At 63.3% G+C, this 20,122-nt stretch overlaps 2 protein-coding genes across 5 annotated transcripts; one reads left to right on the plus strand and one right to left on the minus strand.

The window, feature by feature from the left end:
* Nucleotides 1-241: 241 nt before the first annotated feature.
* LOC122228097 (tyrosine-protein phosphatase non-receptor type 11-like) lies at nt 242-12,613 on the plus strand. Of its 2 annotated transcripts, XM_042952960.1 has the most exons (15): nt 242-297; nt 5,941-6,063; nt 7,136-7,333; nt 7,974-8,160; nt 8,243-8,362; nt 8,572-8,685; nt 8,848-8,944; nt 9,202-9,281; nt 9,667-9,822; nt 10,042-10,173; nt 10,900-11,054; nt 11,159-11,226; nt 11,371-11,519; nt 11,627-11,718; nt 11,853-12,613. In XM_042952960.1, exons 1-15 carry the CDS (start codon nt 284-286, stop codon nt 11,878-11,880), a joined length of 1,713 nt encoding a protein of 570 aa, XP_042808894.1. In that variant the 5' UTR covers nt 242-283; the 3' UTR covers nt 11,881-12,613. The 2 variants fall into 2 exon arrangements, with proteins under 2 accessions (XP_042808894.1, XP_042808895.1); XM_042952961.1 differs by lacking the exons at nt 11,627-11,718; nt 11,853-12,613 and having other exon boundaries at nt 11,137-11,226; nt 11,371-11,459.
* A 903-nt stretch (nt 12,614-13,516) lies between these two features.
* Nucleotides 13,517-16,230, minus strand: RNF223 (ring finger protein 223). Of its 3 annotated transcripts, none has more exons than XM_042951229.1 (2): nt 16,164-16,230; nt 13,517-14,701 (listed from the first exon to the last, which is right to left on the minus strand). In XM_042951229.1, the coding sequence occupies exon 2, from the start codon at nt 14,690-14,692 to the stop codon at nt 13,925-13,927; it is 768 nt and encodes a 255-aa protein (XP_042807163.1). In that variant the 5' UTR covers nt 14,693-14,701; nt 16,164-16,230; the 3' UTR covers nt 13,517-13,924. The 3 variants fall into 3 exon arrangements, with proteins under 3 accessions (XP_042807163.1, XP_042807165.1, XP_042807164.1); XM_042951231.1 differs by lacking the exon at nt 16,164-16,230 and adding an exon at nt 15,190-15,574; XM_042951230.1 differs by lacking the exon at nt 16,164-16,230 and adding an exon at nt 15,029-15,574.
* Between the last annotated feature and the right edge of the window lie 3,892 nt (nt 16,231-20,122).

Raw genomic sequence — 20,122 nt, forward strand, 5'->3', positions numbered from 1 at the left:
GGCTGGCCAGGCTGGGGGCCACTCGGACCCCTGCCGCCCGGCTCCCTCGCCCTCCGAGCCCGGGACTCCCGCGTGAATCCCCTGGTGCTGAAGTTGGGCGCCCTCGAAAACTTTTGCTTTTATCCCAACGTCTCCCAAGCGCGAGAGACGTGTGGGCGTGGCGCCTTTAAGGAAGCTCAGGGACTGGGCTCCGAGTGGGCGGGGCTCCTGGGGGCGGGGCCTTCTTGAAGCGGCCCGAGGGCGCGGCCGCCTAGACCCGCCAAGCGCCCAGCGTGGAGCAGACATGACCTCGCGCAGGTGAGCCAGGGCCGCTAGGTGGCTTGACGCCGCGACCCCTGGAGATGTGCTTTGGGTCCGACGGGCACCGACGGGTTAGCGGTGATATGTCCCCAGGCCTGACCTCCTGGCGCAGCCTCTCTCCACTGCCAGGCCCTTGAGGCTGGGCCTCACCCAGGCAAATGAAAGGACTCTTTCTTAATGGGAGGTGAGGGGCTGGGCCTGGGTGAAGGTCAGAGGTACCCTAACTCTAGGGAACAGAGCATGCCCTGCAGGTGGTGGGTAACAGTGGTTGGAGCCTAGAATGGGCGGCAGGTGTAGACTCTGCCCAGCTCCTGGCTCTGTTTGGGCCATCGGAGCTGTTTTCTGCCAGGTGGGGGCTACCTCTTCCTTCCCCAGGCCTGAAACCCAGGGCAGTAGCACTGAGGGGTCCTGCAGGGTCTAGTTTCCCCTGCTCTAGACTCGGTCCCTTGACCCTGCCTAACTGTAAGGACCAGCTCCCCCTGGAGAGGCTCGTCTTTGCTCTAGACCCTCCTGGGGCCGGGTTTAGGGGGCAAGCTTCGCAGAAGGGATTCGAGAGCCTAAGCGGCCGCAGGTCAAGCCAGCTTCCTGCCTCCGTGGAGAGGGAAAATGGGAAATGTGACAGGAACTGGGCACTTCCTGCCCTTTCTGCTGGATCCCTGCTATCTGGGTGTGTGCACACACGCATGTGAGCTCAGACTCTAGCGTGCATGTGGATGTGAGTGGGGGGTCATACAGGTGTGAAACACATATCACTAGGGGCTGGGTGAGGCCAGAGGTCACAAGAGGGGTCGTGCTAGGACCCTGCGTGACTCCCTAGATCAATGAGGGGCTGGACAAGGTCTGGGCTTCAGGGTCCAAGGGTATCTCTCTGCCTGAGCAAGATCCTTGGCCCAAGGCGGACGCCACTGCCTCCCCACAGCTCCCACCAGCAGTGCCTCAGTGATGAGGGTCCCGGGATCCCTATGAGGGACGTGGTTAGGAAGCAGCCAGGCACAGAGGCCTCCATCAAGGTCATAGGCTCAGGAGTAGTGGAAATCGGAACTTGTCAGCTCCAAAGCTCTGTGATAATAGCCCAAATTGAGGGAGGAGGAGGTTTTGAGGTCTGGTTGGAATGACCTCTCAGACTCACCTCAGCCTCACTCTTAATTGTTCTCCAGACAAGTTCTGGTGCTCAGAGAAGGCCCAGTCTGTGTCACAGGCTCCAGCCTGGGAAAGCCCCGAGTAGGGCTCTGCCCGCCCTTGCCAACCCCTGTCTGCCCCACCCTGTGGCGACCATCTGGATTGTCACTCCTCTGGCCCCTGGGCCCCTTGCACACCCCTGTCAGGCCTGGGCAGATCTGACTAAAACCCAAGTAAGATCTATCCCCCCGTGCCCAACTCCACCTCGTGTCCCCTTCCAGTCACCCTCTGGCTTGTGAGCCAATGGGCACCTCTGTCAGCTCTGCTCACTCAGGGGCTTCTAGTGCTGTGGGGCAGAACTGGGTGCAGGTACATTGGTACTGATGCCTGGGAGGGGGCCGGATCCTACAGTGGGGTGGGGGGCCTGCTACACCCCTCAGGCTTACCCTCTGTTCTAGGAGTTGGAGAAGAAGGTGCATCTCTGGTTAATTTAGTTCTATATAGACAGGGTGGACCTTGGTTCAGTTTCCTCTTGGACCAGAAGGGTCAGGGTCTGAGGATGGGGCGCTGGGAGCAGGGAGAAGGAGAAGGATTATTGCCCGTGCTCTGGGGTCCTGAGGCCTGCAATTCTAACCCAGAATCCTCCACTGGCCTGTGTATTCCCCACCATCGCAACAGCATCTGCCCTGCAGGAGTGTCCAGCCGCTGTATCGTGTGTGTAGGCGTGTTGACAGGCCGTTCGTGTGCCTTCCAGGGTTCCAAGGTTGGAGCAAGGCCACACGGGGAGGCAGACCAGCCAGTGCCCTGTCTGGGTTCAGGCTGATCCGTTGGGTGACACGGGCTTCCCTGGGCCCCAGAGCACTGACGGGGCTCGGCTGGGCCTTGAGGAGCCCGAGCCATTAGACCCGTTGGGAGCCCAGTATGCCTTGCTCACCCTGCTTGCCCCCCTTCCCTGGGCCTGCAAGGACATGTCACCAGGGCAGAGCTGAGTCACTGACCCATCACAGAGCAGGGAGCGCTTTGGCACAGAGGTGACCCTGGGCCCTGGCACAGAGAGGGTATGGGACTCGGAGATGGGGACCTGTAGCCTCCCCACCTCCTCCCTCCCCCTCAGCCGGGGCCAGCAAGCCTCCTGGCCTCCTGGGTGTCAGCTCCACCTCGAGGCTTGGTTGGGGGATGTGAGGCCCTGCCTCAGCCTGGGATTCTGGAGGGCCGTGGTGTGAGTGGCTGCAACCTCTCAGGACGCCCCGCCCCTGGAGATTTCCACCTGATATGCCCAGCGGCAGTTTGTGGGGAAGAGAGGGCAGTGGAAAGTATGACTGAGAGTCCCTGAAAGGACAACAAGGTACCCTGCACCCCTCTCTGTGGCTTTGACTCTGGGCCTCCACCCTCCGCCCCTGTCCCCACACTCTGGGCACTGCCCATCTTGGACTGGAATCTGAGGCTGCTGTGGCCAGGGGCAGCGGGCATCTGGGCACAGGATGTGGTTCAGCAGAGTAGGTGGTCCAGGGTGGAGGGGTGGTTGGAAGCTTTCTTCTGGGCTCGGGTCCCCCCCGCCTCCACAGTATCTCATCACGGGTCCGGCGACAGCACAAAGCCATTGCCCTCTTCCCGGTGGCCTTGCCCACTCTCCTGTGATGGGCTCTGGAGGTCACCATGTGGCATCTCCTCTTCTAGGAAGCCTTCCCTGGCAGCCTCACCTGCTGGACCACTTGACCAAAAATTGCCCCCGGGTCTGGCTCCCCTACAAACCCATGTCAGGGAGAACTCAAAACGCTATGCTCAGAATGTGCTCAGGAAGTGCCTGGACAGCGGTAACCCCCATTCCCCAGGGAGAGTGAAAACAGGAGTGTTGCTCAGGCTGGGTGGCCCCAGGCAGGCCACCTGAGCTCCCGGGCCTCTCTGAACCAACGCATGGACCCTGGGGAGCCATCAAGGTCAGAACTGAGCCTGCCCTCAGTGAAGACAAGGCTGACACAAAAGTGTAGAGGTGCCCATGGGCTGTTAACAGATGTCCTGTGTAGAAGGTAGGACAGTGGTGGGGGCTGCAGTAAAATGCAGAGACGGTGAGCCGTGCCCAGCAGGGGTGGTCGGTTCTGGGAGCGTTTGGGAGGTAGGACAAGAGGGCTCTGGGGAAGAGAGCACGGAGGGGTTGCGGGTTGGTGACCTGAGCTGTGAGGGGTGGCGGCTCCCTTCACTGAGTGAGCACCACGTAAAAGAACAGGGGCTTGTGGGCGTGGCCGGGAGTTTTCAGTTTTGCAAATGTTAAGATAGAAATGTGGCTACGCTTCCAAGTAGAGATGCCGAGGGGAGAAGTACCTATGAGCCCGGGTGGGGCTGGAGGTGTAGAAGGCGCACGGATGCGTAGGCACACGCAGGGCACAGGTGGGGAGCTCTGACATCGACGGGTCAGAAAAAGGAGGGCCCAGCAAAGGGTCCTGGCCAGGTGAGGCAGAAAACGAGGGGGGAGCGGAGAACACGTTTCTAGAAGGAGGCAGGGTGCCCGTGTCAGTCAAATGCTGCTGAGGACTGAGGCCCGACCACAGGTCCCCGAGCCCGATGGGCACCCTCGATGCTGAGGTCTCAGTAGGGCTGGAGGGCAAACTCAGGCAAGGGCGGACGGTGGAGAGCAGCACAGAGCAAGGGAAGTCTCTCCTACCGCTGTCAATGGTCTCCGAAGCCACACGTGGCCCTGAGCAGTGAAATGTGGCCGTGTGACTGAGGAACCGGGTCTTGACTTTGCTGAATTTTCATCCATTTACATTCACATTTCAGCGTGCTGTAGGCTGCTGTGCTGGGCACGCCCGTGCAAACTGTGCACACAGACAGCTCCTTGGAGGCGTCAGGACGGGCCCCGAAGGCAGGAGTGAAAGGAAGCCTGATGGACGAGAAGAGCCCAGAGGAGAAGGGTCCTGCAGCTTTAGACGCGTGGTCTGATTTCCATTGTAGAAAAGCCTCCACAGGGCAGGACCATCGTTGCTCCTATTGTTGGGTCAGATCTAAACCTGGGCCCAAAATTCCTGCCGTAACAGGGAAGCAAAAGCTACGAGGGCAAAGAACACAGCAGTTCTGACCCTGGACACGGGCTTATGCACAGCCCTGAGTGAGGGCCCTCCTGGCCTGTCCCCCACTTCATGGCAGAGGCTGTGAAGGAGGACAGTCCCGGGAGGCAGGGCGGGGGGCAGAGGCGGGGTCCCTCTCAGCCTACACTCCCCCCTCACCTCTAGTCCTTTACCAACACCTGCCTCAGTCTGTATCGGGCCCCACGGTTGGCAGAAGGAAGACAGCTCCTGACCTGACCTGCAGCTGCCCAGGCCCTTCTCTCAAGTGAAGCCCATCCATCCACCCACGCCCCCACCATCCGTTTACGTATTCATTCACTTCTTTTTTTTTAATTTTTTAAAATGTTTGTTTATTTTTGAGAGACCGAGCACGAGTGGGGGAGGGGCAGAGAGAGGGAGACACAGAATCGAAACAGCCTCCAGGTTCTGAGCTGTCGGCGCAGAGCCCGACGCAGGGCTCGAAGTCATGAACCGAACCGTGAGATCGTGACTTGAGCCGAAGTCAGACGCTCAACCGACTGAGCCACCCAGGCGCCCCACGTATTCATTCACTTCTTAATTCAAGTACAGTCACTAATACCCAGGCACTGTTTTCGCCCCTGGGATACAGCACTGCACAGAACAGTTTCTGCCCTTTGGAGCTTAAATCCTTAAGTGGGAGATAGACAGTAAACCAATAAATATATCATGTGTCAGAAGGTGACAAAAACTATGAAGAAAGATAAAGCAAAATAAAATAAAGGATGAGAAATGAGAGGAGTCCTCAGTCATATGGATGTGGGCCAAGGGAGCAGAGAACAGCTAGTATAAAGGCCCTGTGGTCAATGACCTCACGTGAGTGAGGAGCTAGGGCTGGGGAGAGGGGTCAGGGTGGAAGGTAGACCTGAGCCTGTAGGCTGTGCTTTTGTTCTGGGGCGGGGGACAAGGGTGGTCGGGAGGGCTGACTAAGCGACTAACACATTACGGCGCGGTTCCTGGGGCTGCGGCCGGTGCCCCTTGGGAGGTGGTAGCCAACACCACACCGGAAGGAGTGGAGCGAACAGGGTCTGTTGATGGGCTGTGAGGGCAGGAAGGAAGCCCTGGGTGACACTGGAGCACCCCAAGTGCCTTTGGCCTAGCTGGGATGCCCTGGCAAGGCCGGAGGGACCAGACACAGAGTTTGAGGCGAGGTTCCTAATGGTAGCTGTGTGCAGGTGCTGGAGGGTGTCTGTCCCACCCCACCCCAGCTGCAGGGGTCTGCCCATTTGTGTCCCTAGGACCCCATAGCCCCACCTCCTTCCACACAGGCCTCAGGCCCTGTGGTCATTACCCATGCGGGTTTCGAGCAGGGGGGCCAAAACAGGCACCGTGGGTGGAGGTTGGATGTGGGCCGGGATTTTGGGGGACGGGGGGGGGGGCGGCCGGAATGTTAGTGTCACCCCAGCTCTCTGGGATCACCAACTTGTGGTCCTCGTTCCAGGTGGTTTCACCCCAACATCAGTGGAGTTGAAGCAGAGAGGCTGCTCCTGTCCAGGGGCCAGCACGGGAGCTTCCTGGCAAGACCCAGCAAGAGCTGCCCAGGGGCCTTCACACTGTCTGTCAGGTGGGTGAAGGTGGGTGGGTGCTACGGCCAGTTGTGAACAGGCCTGAGGCTCCAGGAGCCTCAGCCATCTGAACACCCTCAGCTGGGGGGCAGGTGGGGATCAGTCTCCCTCTCTTCCCAGAGGGGTGTTGGGCATCATCCTGGGCAGTAAGGATCCCTGCTGGGGGCTGGACACCCAAGAATCCAGGTCTTGTCGGGAGGTGGGAGCCAACGGTTTGGCAAGGGGTGGGTGGAAGTCTGGCATTCCTGACCAGATGGCTTCTGAGCAGGAGGGAGTCATTTAGAAGGGCCCGGTGAGGTAGAGAGTTGTCAGGACCTCCCTCCTGCCCTCTGAGGGGTCTGGCATGCTGGACAGGGGCCTCGGTGGCCCTGATTATGATCCCGTGTCCTGGGGATGCTCGCAAATGCTGCCCACAGGGGGTCTGGCTGGAGGCCATGAAAGGGCCACTGCGTAGGGAGGAGGAATGGGAAAGGGCTGCAACCAGCAGAGTGGTGATCAGGGCTGGGGGGGTGGGGGGAGGCTTCCAGAAGGCCTCTAGATCTTCCCAGTTTCTCTGCTAAAACTGAGGCAGCAGGCGTCATGATGCCAGCCCTCAGGATGGACTTCCTCCACCTCGGAGAGACTGAGGTTCTCCCTCCAGGGGCTTCCCTGATAGCATCACATGCTGTGACCCTGGGAAAGCCATCTTGAGGGCCCTGTCCCCAGTCAGCTGGAGCCCCTAGGCAGGTGGTCTGGGGTGAGGCAGAGCCCCTTGCGGAGGGCTGTTTTAGCATCTGCCTCCAGGCCAAGGCAGAATCAGGCCTATGGTCTGCAAGGCCAGTCCTGACTGCACGGTGGGGAGGAGGCAGCGGGGGTGGGGTGTCCACCCCCCATGGTGGGGCCCCCACCCTAGCTGGACACGGAGGGGCCTGTCCTTGGCTGTTCCTGATGGAGGAAGAGCACACAGGCAGAGATGTCAGGGCTGGAAAAGCTCAGGGACTGTTCTGGAAACTGAGGGCGGTGATGGGAAGAAGGGGGTTGTGGGGACAGACCCCCCCCCCACAGCAGTGATTGGTGCGCCCACCCTTCCAGGCGCCATGATGAGGTGACACACATCAAGATCCAAAACACGGGGGACTACTATGGCCTCTACGGAGGGGAGAAGTTTGCGACGCTGGCCGAGCTGGTGCAGCACCACACAGGCCAGCACGGGGGGCTGCTCCGCGAGCGTAGCGGGGCCCCCGTCGAGCTCCGGCACCCACTGGGCTGCCGGGACCCCACATCTGAGCGGTGAGCGGCAGGCATCTGCATGTTTGTGAACGTGTGCGTGTCCGAGGGGCGCGGGGTGTGCTGGGCATGGCCCCCGGGCGTCCTCTGCCCTCCACGGCTCAGGCTCAGGCTTGGGCACAGCTGCAGCAAAGTTGAGGGAGTGTCCCCTGGGGTTCTGGGCACTCGCTGCAGGGGTGGGAGTGGACAGCAGGAGCCCTGTTGCCAGTCTTGTACCTTCCCTCTGGCTGGTGACTCACGTGGGCAGTTTTCTCCAGCCTCAGTTTCCCTGCCTGCCCTGCTGAGGCCTGAAGAGGCTGCATCTGCCAGGGAGGGGGCATGGAGCGGGTCTGGGAAGGTGGCCCTGCCCCTCCTTGCTGGGGACCAGGCTGCCACCTGGTGGCCACCCTGGGCCCCGCAGAGCCCACCTGTCTTGACTCCTGCCTTCTCCCGGGTAGGGTGAGGTGTACTGGTAGGGTGAGGTGAGCTGGGCAGGGCAGGTGTACTGCCGGGGCCCTTGAAGTCTGAGTGGGTCTGTCTGTCTGTCCCTGTGTCTGTGTTCTGGCTCGGAGCCTTCTGGCTGCAGGTGGGTCCGTGTCCCCTCACCTGGCCGGGCCATGGCCTCCAGTCTCACCTGCACTCCTTCCCACCTCCACCTGGCCAGGTGGTACCATGGGCACCTGTCTGGACAGGAGGCCGAGCAGCTGCTGATGGAAAAAGGACGTCCGGGCACCTTCCTGGCGCGGGAGAGTCGGAGCAAACCCGGGGACTTCGTGCTGTCGGTGCTCACGCAGCCGCTGGACAAGGCAGGCCGCCGGCCGCGGGTCACACACATCATGATCCGCTTCCAGGTGGGAGGTGGCAGCAGGGGTGAGGTAGGGGTGTGACTCGGGAGGCGGGCAGCGGCCGGGCCCCTCATTGCTGCCCCTACAGCCAGACGGCACGTATGACGTGGGAGGTGGGGAACGGTTCGACACTCTCAGGGGCCTGGTGGAGTGCCACAAGAAGAACCCCATGGTGGAGAAGTCGGGGGTCGTGGTGCACCTCAAGCAGGTACGCCCCAAGGCACGTGACCCTTAGGATCCGGAGCGAGCTGCACCCCTGGGGTGGGAGGGCCCCAGGGGCAGCGGTGCCCAGGAGAAAGGATGCTAGCCAGTGCCGAGGGCAGGGTGGCCGATCTGGGGCCAGAGCAGCCGCCCCTGGGGGGCGCTGTGGGGTCTGCTGGACCCTGCGAAGCCTGGACGCAGGCCTCTCCGTGCCAGCCCCTCAAGGCCACGAGGATCGATGCCGCAAGCATCGAGAGCCGAGTACGGGAGCTCACCGGGGCCACTGACGCCGGCGAGAAGGCCAAGCAGGGCTTCTGGGAGGAGTTTGAGGTGCCCGCCCCTCTCCCCACCGCCCACTCTCCCACGGACTCCCGTCCTTTGGTGCTGGGGTGAGGGCCAGCAGAGGGGAGGTAGGTCAGTCACTGAAGGCTCTGGGGGAGGGTGGGGCAGCAGGCTGAAGCTTCTGCCCCCCCCCCCCCCCCCCCCGCCCAGATGCTGCAGCAGCAGGAATGCCAGCTCCTGTATCCCCGGAAGGAGGGACAGCGGCTGGAGAACAAAGCCAAGAATCGCTACAAGAACATCCTTCCATGTGAGGGCCAGGGGCGGGGGCTTCGTTCGGGGCCAGAGCTCCATCCACTCCATGTGGGGCCCATCCGGCAAGGAGGGGCCCTGGGGAGGTTGAGGCCGGATGTCACTTCCCACCACCGGTGTGACTTTTTCCCTCTTGCACATTCAGGGCTCCTTCCTCCCTCCTCCTGCTCACCATGCGGTCAGCAGGCAAGGAGGCAGGTGGGTCCATCCCCCCCCGCCCCCCCGGAGACCCGAGCAGTATCTTCCCCTTCCCAGTTGATACCACCCGTGTCACCCTGCATGACGTGGACGACAGCGTGCCTGGAGCCAACTACATCAACGCCAACTACATCAGGGTGGGTGTGCGAGAGACAGGTGTGTGTGGCCGGCTGTGTGCGTAGTCTTGCATGGATCCGACAGACATCCTGAGCCATGTGTGGACACACCAGTCACCCCATCCCCCTATTATGAACCTGGAGCTCTTTCTGGCGGGCCCAGGAACGATCCATGGACCCTGACGGGACAGTAGACATTGTTGGAGAGGGACTGTGGTGGTTTCCAAGGAGTCCTCGGAGTGGGCCGGACTAAATATTGGTCCTGAGCTCCTCCCTCACCTAGGGCAGGAGGGGCTGTGTGTGAGCCACCTGCGGCTACTTTGCACATCGTTTGCATAGACTTGCATCGTCCTCTGGCACTTTAAATCCTGGAAACTGCAGACACCTGGCCCCCATCCCCTTACAGAGTGATCCAGAAGAGAAGCCAGGCCATGGACAGGGCAAGGTATACATCGCTACCCAGGGCTGTCTGCAGACCACAGTGGCGGCCTTCTGGGCGATGGTGCACCAGGAGAACACACGTGTCATTGTCATGGCCACAAGGGAGGTGGAGCGAGGCCGGGTATGAGCTTGGGTTTGACAGCCCTGTCCCCACCATGTGTTCGTGTGGTGGCTGGCCCAGCCTCTCTTCTCCTGCAGCCTTTGGGAAGCTGGGGGGAGTGGCGGACCACTCTGGAAAGACCCTGCGGATGCATGTGCATGCATGAGTCCCCACAGGGCACAGGGGCAAGGGCGCAGGTGGCCTTCCAGCACAGCCGATGCAATGCACCCTCCCTCCCAGAACAAATGTTTCCGATACTGGCCAGAGCTGCATGGCCGCCAAGAACATGGCCGTGTGTGTGTCTGCAACTTGGCTGAGCACCAGGCCCAGGGCTACTGTGTGCGGGAACTGCAGGTGTGGCGGCCAGATCAGGTGAGTCTAGAGGGCCACAAGATATGCGGGGCCAGGGTCACAGTGGTCAGGAAGTCCCCAGGTCTGCGCTGGGGGTGAGCCCTGTGCTGGGAGAGAAAACCCACCCACCCATGTGGCTCCATCCAAGCCCATCGGCCTTGGGGGTATTCATATCCCTCAACCCAGTGGGCACAGTCCTGGCCCGGGCTCTACTGGGCAGTGTTCACAGGCAGGCCACAATCTCAACCTTAGGCCGCTGGTCCCAGGTGCCCGGCTCCAGGGTGGCCTCACACCCACACCGCCTCGCCCTCCCCAGTCTTTCCCTGCGCCAACTGAGCAGGTTCAGTGCCCTTCATATGCCAGTGGTACCTATTTTCGTGTCAGGCACAGATCCCTTCCCATGCCCCACCCCGTCCCTTATGTCTAACCATCCCTTTGGTTCTTCCCAAATGGAGGTCGTTGTCCCTGAAACTTGCTCCCTCACCCCATCACACCCCCTACCTTCCCCTAGGGGCCTGAGCCACCTGGGGCCATCTGAGGGCCCCCACGCCCTGAATTCCCTATTTCCCTCCCAACCCTTTCTGCTCAGCCTTGACCCTGCTGGTCACTCCTTATGGCAATCCCCGCCTCCTCCCATGCCCTGGGGGTGCGGAGGTCACGGCAGTGCCACTCTGACCCTGTGGCCCGGCCCCGCCTGGGAACTGCTCATTCTGGCCTGGCTGGCACTCACCAGCCCGCCCTGCCCAGGGGGAGCCACCGCGCACAGTGAAGCACTACCAGTACTTCAGTTGGCCAGACCACGGGGTCCCGGCCGAGCCGGCCGGCGTCCTCGACTTCCTGGACCAAGCGAACAGGGCACAGAACAGCATGCCAGGGGCCGGACCCATGGTGGTGCATTGCAGGTGCGATCGGGGATGGGGTGGGCGGGCAACGCAGGTGCCACCCGAGGCGGGGCCGCGGCCTTCTCCCCTAACCTCTTCCCAGGCCTCCTGGTCCGTCCCCACAGCGCCGGCATCGGACGCACTGGCACCATCATCGTGATTGACATCCTGGTGGACATCATCCGCAGGCAGGGTGAGCCGCGCGGCCCCCTCCCGCAGGCCAGCCCCTCCTATCTAGGCCCTCTCCTCCCGGCTACCCCGCCTCCCCGGCGCCGGCCCCGCCCCCCGTCTACCCCGCCGCCCCGCCCCGTTCCGCCCTGAGCGCGCTCGTGCCCAGGTCTGGACTGCGACATCGATGTGCCCAAGACGATCCAGCTGGTGCGACGGCAGCGCTCGGGGATGGTGCAGACCGAGGCGCAGTACAAGTTCGTGTACCTGGCGCTGCAGCGGTACATCCAGGACGAGCAGCTGCGTCTGCGCGAGCAGGTGGGGGCGGGGCCGGGCTGGGGCGGGGCCTGCGCCGACCGCACCCTGGTGACCGGCGGGTGTCCCCCCACCCCACCCTCACCCCGACCCTCCCCCTCCCGCGCCAGCCGCCAGAAGAGCACGAGCATCTGAACGCGGGCCTCGCGTCGGCAGACCCGGGCCGCAGCCCTGGGCCCGCGTCGTCCCGGGCACCGGCGGCGTGAGTGGGGCCGTCAGGGCGCGGGCCCGGGTCCCGGGGTGGGGGCGGGACGGCGTCGTCTCCGGGAGTGGGCAGGCCGTGGGGGCACGGGATCCCGCGCGCCTGCGCCGGCCGAACCCTCTCTCCGCCCGCAGGACCCCAGAGGGCCCCGGCGGCGTGTAGAGAACCTGCGGGGCCTCGGGCGGTGACGGTCTTCGCGTGCGCCGCCCGCCCCCCCCCCCACCCCCCAGGGCCTGGAGCCGCGGCTGGAGGCGGGAGCCAGCAAGAGGCACTCCTCAAAAGACTGTGTTCAGCACTGTACAGCCCGGAGCTTGTCCCTGAGTGCTGGGGGAGGGGTCCCGGAACCCTCAGACCCTCACTGGCCTGGGCCTGGATGCCTAGAAATGGGGAGGGGCAGTCGGGAGCCCCGAGTGCCCCTGCCCTTTCTGGGGCTCCCAGGTGAGGGAAGAGGGGGAAGCAGGGCTTCAGGGCGGTGGTTTGTCGCTCACCGGGGGGCCACCAGTCGCCACCCGCACAGCACAGTGACCAGTGCGACCCCACGTGTGCCACGTTTGAGTGTCGGCCTGTATGTGTGACGCGAGTCACCGACGAGCAAGTGGCCAGTCTGTGCTTGACGGGACTGTAGCCGTTGGTGTTGTGCCTAGCTCCCCTGTACCCCAACCACCCCCCTTCAGAGCTGGTCTTCAGCCCCACCCACAGCACAGGTTACATGTGGAAAATGCCTCATCAGGGAACGTGCGAGATGCCCATGTGAGTGCGTGTGCGACGTCACGTGCCTGGCGTGGGTCTCACGTGTGGACTGGTGTGTGTGACGGGTGTGATGTCGCCCGCATGTAGTCTGTGGCCACACCCTCCCATCTCGGAAGGCCCTGTGGCTTTGTGGGATCCTCAATAAAATGCCTCGTTCTCAGTTCCGCGTCTTCGTTGGGGTCTGGGGCCCAGCTTCTCGAGGGTCTCCCTGAGCACCCTCCCTATCCCAGGCCGGCCAGAAACCCCGCTGGTTGGAACAGGAAGTCCCGGGCTTTGGGGCGAGGGGCGAGGAGTCTGAGGCCTGGCGAGCCGGAACCAGCCTGGCCTCTCTTCACCGTGCTAACTGGCGGTGTGGGATTCCTGGGGCCGACAGCAGGAGCGGATCCGGGCGGCCTGCCGCCCACCCGTCCAGCCACCGCACCTCGCGGCTTCACCAGCCAGGCCGGGCCCAGGGAGGATCCGTGAGAGATCTTCAGGGACACACTGGTGGTCACTTCTGCTTCTGTACACCCTTAGGCCTTGGTTCCCAGGAGCTCAGTCCTGGGGTTCTACGACTTCTTGGGGTGCCACCTGCTGCGTCCATAGTGGGGGGCTCTGAACCATGCCAGGGCCCCGCCCCACTCCGGCCCAGCTGCTCCAGCCCCTCCCCATCTTCCTGGGGGAGCCTCAAAGTTCTAGGGGAAGGGCAGGACTGCTCCAACCCATCCACAGCCCAGGGAACAGGAGTTGGACACCCTAGAACCTGGGGTCTGTCTGCCCTGGGGGCTGCTGGGAGTTCAATCCGGTGGGGGTGTCCTCTTGGCTTAAAGCTCTCCGAGGCAGGGGCAGACCTGGCTCTTCTGGGAGGGAGAGGCTCGGTGGTGCAGGGAGGAGGGCTTACAGGGTGAGGACCCCTTACCAAATGTGGATACAAAATAATTTATTTAAAAATGTACAGTTTAGGAGAGGGGGGTGGGTACCGGGGGACCCGGCCTCTTGCTGCTGCCCCCTGTCCCCCTGGTCGCCACCCCCCCCCCCCGCCCTCCCCACTTCCCGCACAATGGAAGGGGCCAGCCCTGCCTGGGGAAGGGGCCATGGGTGAAATGTGAAAATAAAGATGGCGAGTCCCCTCCCTCCTCAGCCGAGGGCTCCCACTGCAGGCGGTTCGCAGCGTAGAGGGAGGGACCTGACCAAGGCCGTCTCTCCTGGGCCCGGGTCTCCATCTGCACCCTGGGAAAGAGGAAGGTGGGCTCTGGGATCCGTGGGAGCCTGTGATTCTTGGAGGCTTCAGGGACCCTTTTATTCATGCCGTCGGGACCCAGCACCACAGAGTGCAAGGAAGGTGAGTCGAATGGGAAATGGGGTCCTCAGAGATGCTGGGGCTCCTCCAGGGGACCAACTCCCAAGAGCTGCTGCTCCTGTGACCCAGCGGGGGGCAAGGGACCCACGCGGGCAGCTGGGGCAGGGGTGGCTGACCCTAGTTGTCAGCCAGGGGCCCAGAAGAGAAAGCGGTGGCCGTGGCCGTGGCCGTGTCCGTGGCCGCGGAGGGCTGAGGAAGGCAGTGCAAGTTCCCAGTCTTGAGCGCGCACTGCACGGGCCAGAGCACCACACAGGAGAGCACCAGCAGCAGGGCTGTGACCAGCGCCACCCGCCTCCAGTTCCTGCAGCGGGCCCAGCAGCGGGCCAGGCGGCCCCGGTGGCGCGCGGGGTCTGGAGCGGGCGTGGGTGCGGCGGGCTGGGCAGGCTTGCTCAGGCCCACGTCCACACACACGAAGCCAGGCTCGGGAAGGCCCGGCGCGGAGGGCGGTGGGCGGCAGCACAGCTTCGTGCCCTCCAGCCACACGGGCTCCTCCCGCCGCAGGTGCGCCGGCATCCTGGCCTGCAGCTGGCGGCTGGTGCGCAGCGCGGGGGCCCCGGCGGCAGGCACAGCCGTAGGCTGCCGGCAGAACGGGCAGGGCACGGCCTCGCTGCCGGGCTGGCCGGTTGGCTGGGCGGCCGCCAGCCGTGCCAGGCACTCCAGGCAGAAGACGTGTGTGCAGGAGAGCTCCTTCGGCGTCTTGAAGAGGTTGTCGTAGCCCGAGAAGCAGATGGAGCATTCCAGCGGGGAGGCCGCCTTCTCTGAGCTCGGGGTGCTGGGGGACCTGGGGCTGCTGGCTGAGCTGGGGGACCCGGGCACCGTGGCTGCAGGGCTGGTCCGACCAGGGGCCAGCACGGCCGTATGCCACGCCTGCTGGCCTGACGACATGCCTCCGAGCTGCGGGACGAACGGAGTGCGCTGTGAGTGACCACAGGCTGCCCCTTCCCTGCACGGTCTGCTGCTTTTCACCCTGTGTCTCTCTCACCCACACCGGCCCCAGAGATCTCTGCTAGGCTAACTCTAGAAAGGCCCCATACCCAAGTCAAGGTCTTTCTGTTCAAGTTGTAACCCTGCCCTCCCCCACTCGCCGAGTCAGGGGCGAGCATCTGCGGGTGGGGGTGCTCCAGGTCTGACCGGCCCACGGATGGCCTGGCCACGGAGTCCGTGCGCGCAAGGGCATCATGCTGACTGCTTAGCGGACGCCACCTACGGGGCCTGTCCTACCTGGCTGTGCCATCTGGGCAGAGATAAAGTTGATGACGATGGCCCGCAATCGTTACTATTGACATCTGGGCTCTGCCACACTGGGCCCAGGTCACGTGACACACAAGAGCCACGGTCTAAAAAAGGCACCTTAGAGGGTGGAGTGACTCAGCCAGGGTCACCTGGCCAAGAGGTCGGCAGGGCCTGGGCTCTCACTGGAAGAGTGTGACTCTGGGTCAGACGAAATGCGTTTGAACGTGGATCCCAACACGGGGATCTGATTTGTCGGTACACATCCAGTTTTCGGGCAGGTGCTTGAGGGCAGGGTGCCAGGCCCAACTGGGTGAGAGTCCGGACTCGGTCTAGGGTCCAGGGTGAGCTGGTAGGCTGTGGGAAGTCAAGCAGGGCCGGCCCGCACAGGGGTGGGGGCCGCGTCCTAAGGATGGTTCGTCTCCCAGCCTTGCCCGAACCGGTAGGGCCAGCATGTCCGGCTGGTGACGAGGGCTTTCTGCTGGCCCTCGGGGCCTGGAGATGCACCTCAGCCCAGGAGCCAGAGGTGGAGGAGCCCCAGCCATCCTCCAGGATAACCCGGCCCCCTGCAGGGTCCCGTAGGCACACAGCCGCCACCCTCCTGACCCTCCTGACTCCCGTTTCCACAGCAGACCGGGCCTCTGTTCACCGGGGAGGACTCAGGTGACCTGCCTGCCGCCCAGGGCCCTGCCTGGAGGAGGAAAGGCAAGGAGGACAGTGGACAGACCCCATGGAGCTCAGAAGGAATCCCCCCACCCCCCGCCCCCAGACGTGACCCCTGACCCCGACTTGCTGGTTAATCCAGGTGGACCAGCGGAACGACTCTGTGGTGATGTGTCCTGAAGGTTTGGGTGTTGCTGCATGATGACCGTGACCACCGTGAATCATGGTGAGGTCACCGTGATGTCACGAGTGCTCCCAGCATTGCAACATGAAATGTCACCACATTTTGGGGACGGCAGCAGCCTCGGCATGGTCTGGGGGGGGGGACCGCGGGCTAACCTCTTCCAGGCCAGCGTGCCCCCGCATGATCAGTTCCTTGGCACTGAGGTCCCGGCCCTCCTCAGAGGCACCCCACCCTGAGCCCGTACCGGTGAGGGGTGAGTGCCGGCCGAGCGGGCCTTACCTGGTGGCCGGGGTTCAGCAAGGGCTGGGCATGATCCTCTCGGCTGGGCCACGGCCAGGCCCTGAGCCCTCCCGCCCAGCAGGGCCGGCCCGTGCTCCACCTGGCAGGCGTCCCCCTGCAGCAGAGGCTGCCAGCAGCTGTCCTGGTGGTACCGGTCCGGCAAGCGTGCCCTCTCCTCTATCCCAGGCAGGTGGGGCTCGGGGGAGCGTGTGTGCTCTTCTAGATGCAGGGCACCGTCTGAGCAGGCGTGAGTTCTCTGGGTGTGCACTCCTGGCAGGTGCATTTATACACTCGAGGTCATGCAGGCCAGGGGCGTGGCCTGGGGCCTCCGGGATCGGCTGGCCTCCTGTCCTCACCCTGGCGGGCTGGGCAGCGGCGGGCAGGAAGTCAGAGGTGAGAGATCAGAGGCTGGGGTGAGGCTGGGGGTCGGCGTGGGTCTCCACGGTCGGGCCGGATGCCTGGGTAAAACCTCCCCCCGCAGCAGCCCTGGGATACTGGAGGAGCCGGTCCAGAGACCGATCCACTCACTAACCCTGTTTAAGGCCCCGGAGCACCGGAGCTACCAGGTGGGCCTCCCAGGAGGGCCTCTCCGAGGAGCCCCCCACCCTCAATCTCAGCCTCGCTCGTCACCCCCCGCCTCATCCACACGGCCCACTCACATGCGTGTGCCACCCCAACGTACACACCCGCGAGGGAACTTCCTGCTCTGGGTCCAGGGAGTGGGGCGAGAGGTCAGGGCTGGGCACCCCCAGGGGTGGAGTCAGGGCGAGGACAAGTGAGGGATCAGACTGGCCATAGGACTTGTTTTGGGTGAGTGTCTGCCGGGGACACCCTCAGTTACACACAAGGGCAGGGATATTGGAGCACAAGGAAGCCCGGACACAGCCAGGAGGCCTGGAGATCTTCCTGGGGGGGAGGGGTAATGGCTTCAGCCAGTGTGGGGTCCTCGCAGACCCCAGGGCCAGCCTATGCAAAGGCCTGGGGCTAAGGCAGGGGGGGCTGAATGGAGGGCCTGGGGGCCTGGGGGCCTGGGTGGAGGACGTGGGGGGCCGAGGCCCAGCCAGTGGTACGGCTTGTGCCCCTCACAGCCATGTCGCAGCTGCTCTGACAGTGGGAAACCAGAGACCCCGCTGGTTCACAGAGGTGTGCTGGCTGGCCAGGGGAGGGGGAGCTCAGCCAGGGGGAAGGGACCCAGAGAGGGGGCGGAAATTCAGACGGCTGGGGGCTCAATGTGGGGAGCTACTGTGTGGGCCTGGCCCAGCGTCTGCGTGACAGGGTGCCGGTTCCCAAGGGGACCGTGACTCAGGGCCACATGCTGCCTCCAGGAAGTGCCCTCTGTCTCTCTGCTCTGAGAACACCCTCCTGAGGGCTTCTGGGAATATTCAAGCTCTGAGATCACTTGAGCTCCTCAGTGGACAAGTCAGTGCCCAGAGGCAAAGGGAAGACCCGAGGAATGTGGCATCTGGGGCGGTGGCCAGGCCTGACTGCACGGGAGCAGGGTCCAGACCCTGGCACTGGGATCTCGGCAGCTCAGGACCTGGCTGACCCAGCTGGTACCCACACCCCTGCTCATACTCCACCCAGCGATGGGCAGCTGTGCTGCGTGGATGTGGGGCCACACGCGCTCTCTGTGTAAGGGGGTATATGTGTGCCAACAGGCCAACCTGGCTGTGTTTGAGCACAAATGTGTCCCTCGGGTGCAGGTGCACACACACACACACACACACACACACACACACACCTGTGCAGGGAGCATGGCTTTCAGTGTGTGACCCCACAGGCCTGGGACTCGCTGTGCTGAGGAGAAGACAAGGTCCCTAATGAGCACCTCACCCCTGTCCATCTGTGGCTTTTGAGATGTGGGGTTCCCTAGACACCTAGGAGTTCTGGGCCGGACACAGACGTTGTCCTTGGCCAGATGAGCAGGGAGGACTGTACCCCAAGGGCCACCTCAGCTATGCCCCCCCCCCCCCCAGGACTGGGACAGAACAGGCTTCAAACCCCAAGTGCTGTCAAGGACACACACACAATGGCCGCTGCACGAAGAGGCCCTTCAGGGCTCATCTGGGGCCCAGGTGGCCTGGGGGTGTGAGGGCTGAGCCCCCAACCCTGCCTGCCCAGTGTTGGCTGATCTGTCAACTGCTCTGCTGCCCCATCCCTGCCAGCTAGGGACAGTGATACGGGAGAGACTCTGGGACGCATCCGGGCTGCAATTCTGACATGGGCAGAGAACGGGCCCTGGGCTCTGGATGGGCTCAGCACTGCCCTGTGGGCATGAGGAAACCCTGCCAGGATGTCCGGTGGACTCAGCCAGTCCTGTCCCTCTCATGCCCAGCATGGAGAACCGGGTCCCCTAAGGTCAATCGGCCAGCCCTCCCCCATCATGCTGCGGCCAACTCCTTCTGGGGTCTTGTGCCCAGGCTCCTGGCCAGGACCTCTGCACTCACATTACCTCCTTGCGCCCCACTCGGTCCTGCTCTGTGCACCCACCTCCTAATGCTGCTGGAGAGCTTCCTCTTGCTGGCCTCTGACCTCTTCCAGCTTTCAGTGATTCTCCTAGTGCTGAGTGAACGAATGAATGGATGAGCTGCCAGCTATGACCCGGGGACTGTGCCAACTGCTCACCACCCACACCGTGCTCACCTCCCAGGGTGAGGGGGAGCTCCAAAGCAATTGGCATGGTGGGGGGTCAGGAGGTGACAGGTACCCCACCTGCCTTTGGCCTGAGCGATGACCCCATAAATCGGCCTCATTTTGGCTTCTTACACGAGAGCTGGGATCCAGGTAAGGGCTGGCTGCGGCTGGAGCTCAGGATGGACATGGGAGGGGCTGGTCAGGGCCCCACCGGGGATGCCTTGACTCTGCCAGCTAACCCGCCCCCAGCTCAGGTGCCCCCATACCCTATGGCACCCACTCACTCACAAGCTTTCTAGCCTGAATGCCCATTAGGGTCGTGGAACTGGTCCAGTGACCACACTCCCCACTGGGGCCTAGAGAACAGTGGCACGCAGGCCCAGGGGTGTCCAGTGGCAGAATCTTGCCTCTGCGGCTCCTGGATCTGTGGTCTCAGGCTTGGGGGCGGGGGCTCAGCTGGCGTGGCTGAGGGCCACAGAGGCCAAGCCACCCAGGCCTTGAATGTCAGGGGAAGGTCATCCTGAGTGTAGGAGCCAGAGGGGTTGCAGGGTGAAATACAGACTTGTCTTTGCTGCCAGGGATGGGGCAAAGCTGGGGCTGGGGGCTGGGGGTGGGGGGAGGACTCGGAGATGTTAGAATGGCCCCAGGTTTCCAGTTTGCAGCTTAGGGTGGAGGAAATAGAGAAGGCCGCCGGAGGTGGGGTCGGGGGCATCTGTGCCCAGCCTGGGCCTTCAGGGCCTGACTGGCGCTACCTGCTATCCTGGTTGAACATGGCTCTTCGTTTCCTGTTTTGTCCCCAGATTAGCAGCAAGGGTTTGGTGCAAATGTGGGAACGGGGACGAGCGAGTGTCTTCGCACGTCTGCCTCCCTCCCCACAAGGACCCACAAGATGGGACGCCCTCCCCCCCCGACCTCGGGGGCCACAGAAACCAAGGGAGTCTGGACGGTCCTGCACGTTCTCCCCTGGCAATCAGCCCCAGCCTCCCAGCCTCCGATCGGCACAGATGGGCAGTGGAGTGTCACCTCACTTCCCCATGGTCCCTGAAGCTGGGGGGGGGGGGGGACCCTGAGCCTGGTCTCCCCACCTCCTTCTGGGTCCCCTTCTCCTCACACCAAGGGGACAGAGGAAAGAACAACAGTGCCCACAGGGACAGGTCACCGTTCCTGGAGAAGTGAAGGAGTCCACGTCAGCCTGGCTGGGGGCCCGCCGTGGGGGACTTGGCTTTCTCAGCACCCCTAGGTCTCCCCCAGAGTGGGGCAGGTGGGGCCAGGCCACGGCGGGGCCTCACCCTTACTGAGGAACAGAGGACCCTTGGCGCAGTGAG

This window comes from Panthera leo, chromosome C1 (genome assembly GCF_018350215.1).
Source record: "Panthera leo isolate Ple1 chromosome C1, P.leo_Ple1_pat1.1, whole genome shotgun sequence".
Lineage (NCBI taxonomy): Eukaryota > Metazoa > Chordata > Mammalia > Carnivora > Felidae > Panthera > Panthera leo.

Bases quoted from the DNA above. Each gene is read 5' to 3' on its own strand.
- LOC122228097 (XM_042952960.1), top strand. The intron at 8,363-8,571 runs GTACGCCCCAAG...TCTCCGTGCCAG, and splicing joins TCGTGGTGCACCTCAAGCAG to CCCCTCAAGGCCACGAGGAT. The intron at 11,719-11,852 runs GTGAGTGGGGCC...CTCCGCCCGCAG, and splicing joins TCGTCCCGGGCACCGGCGGC to GACCCCAGAGGGCCCCGGCG.
- RNF223 (XM_042951229.1), bottom strand. From the start codon at position 14,692: ATGTCGTCAGGCCAGCAGGCGTGGCATACGGCCGTGCTGGCCCCTGGT.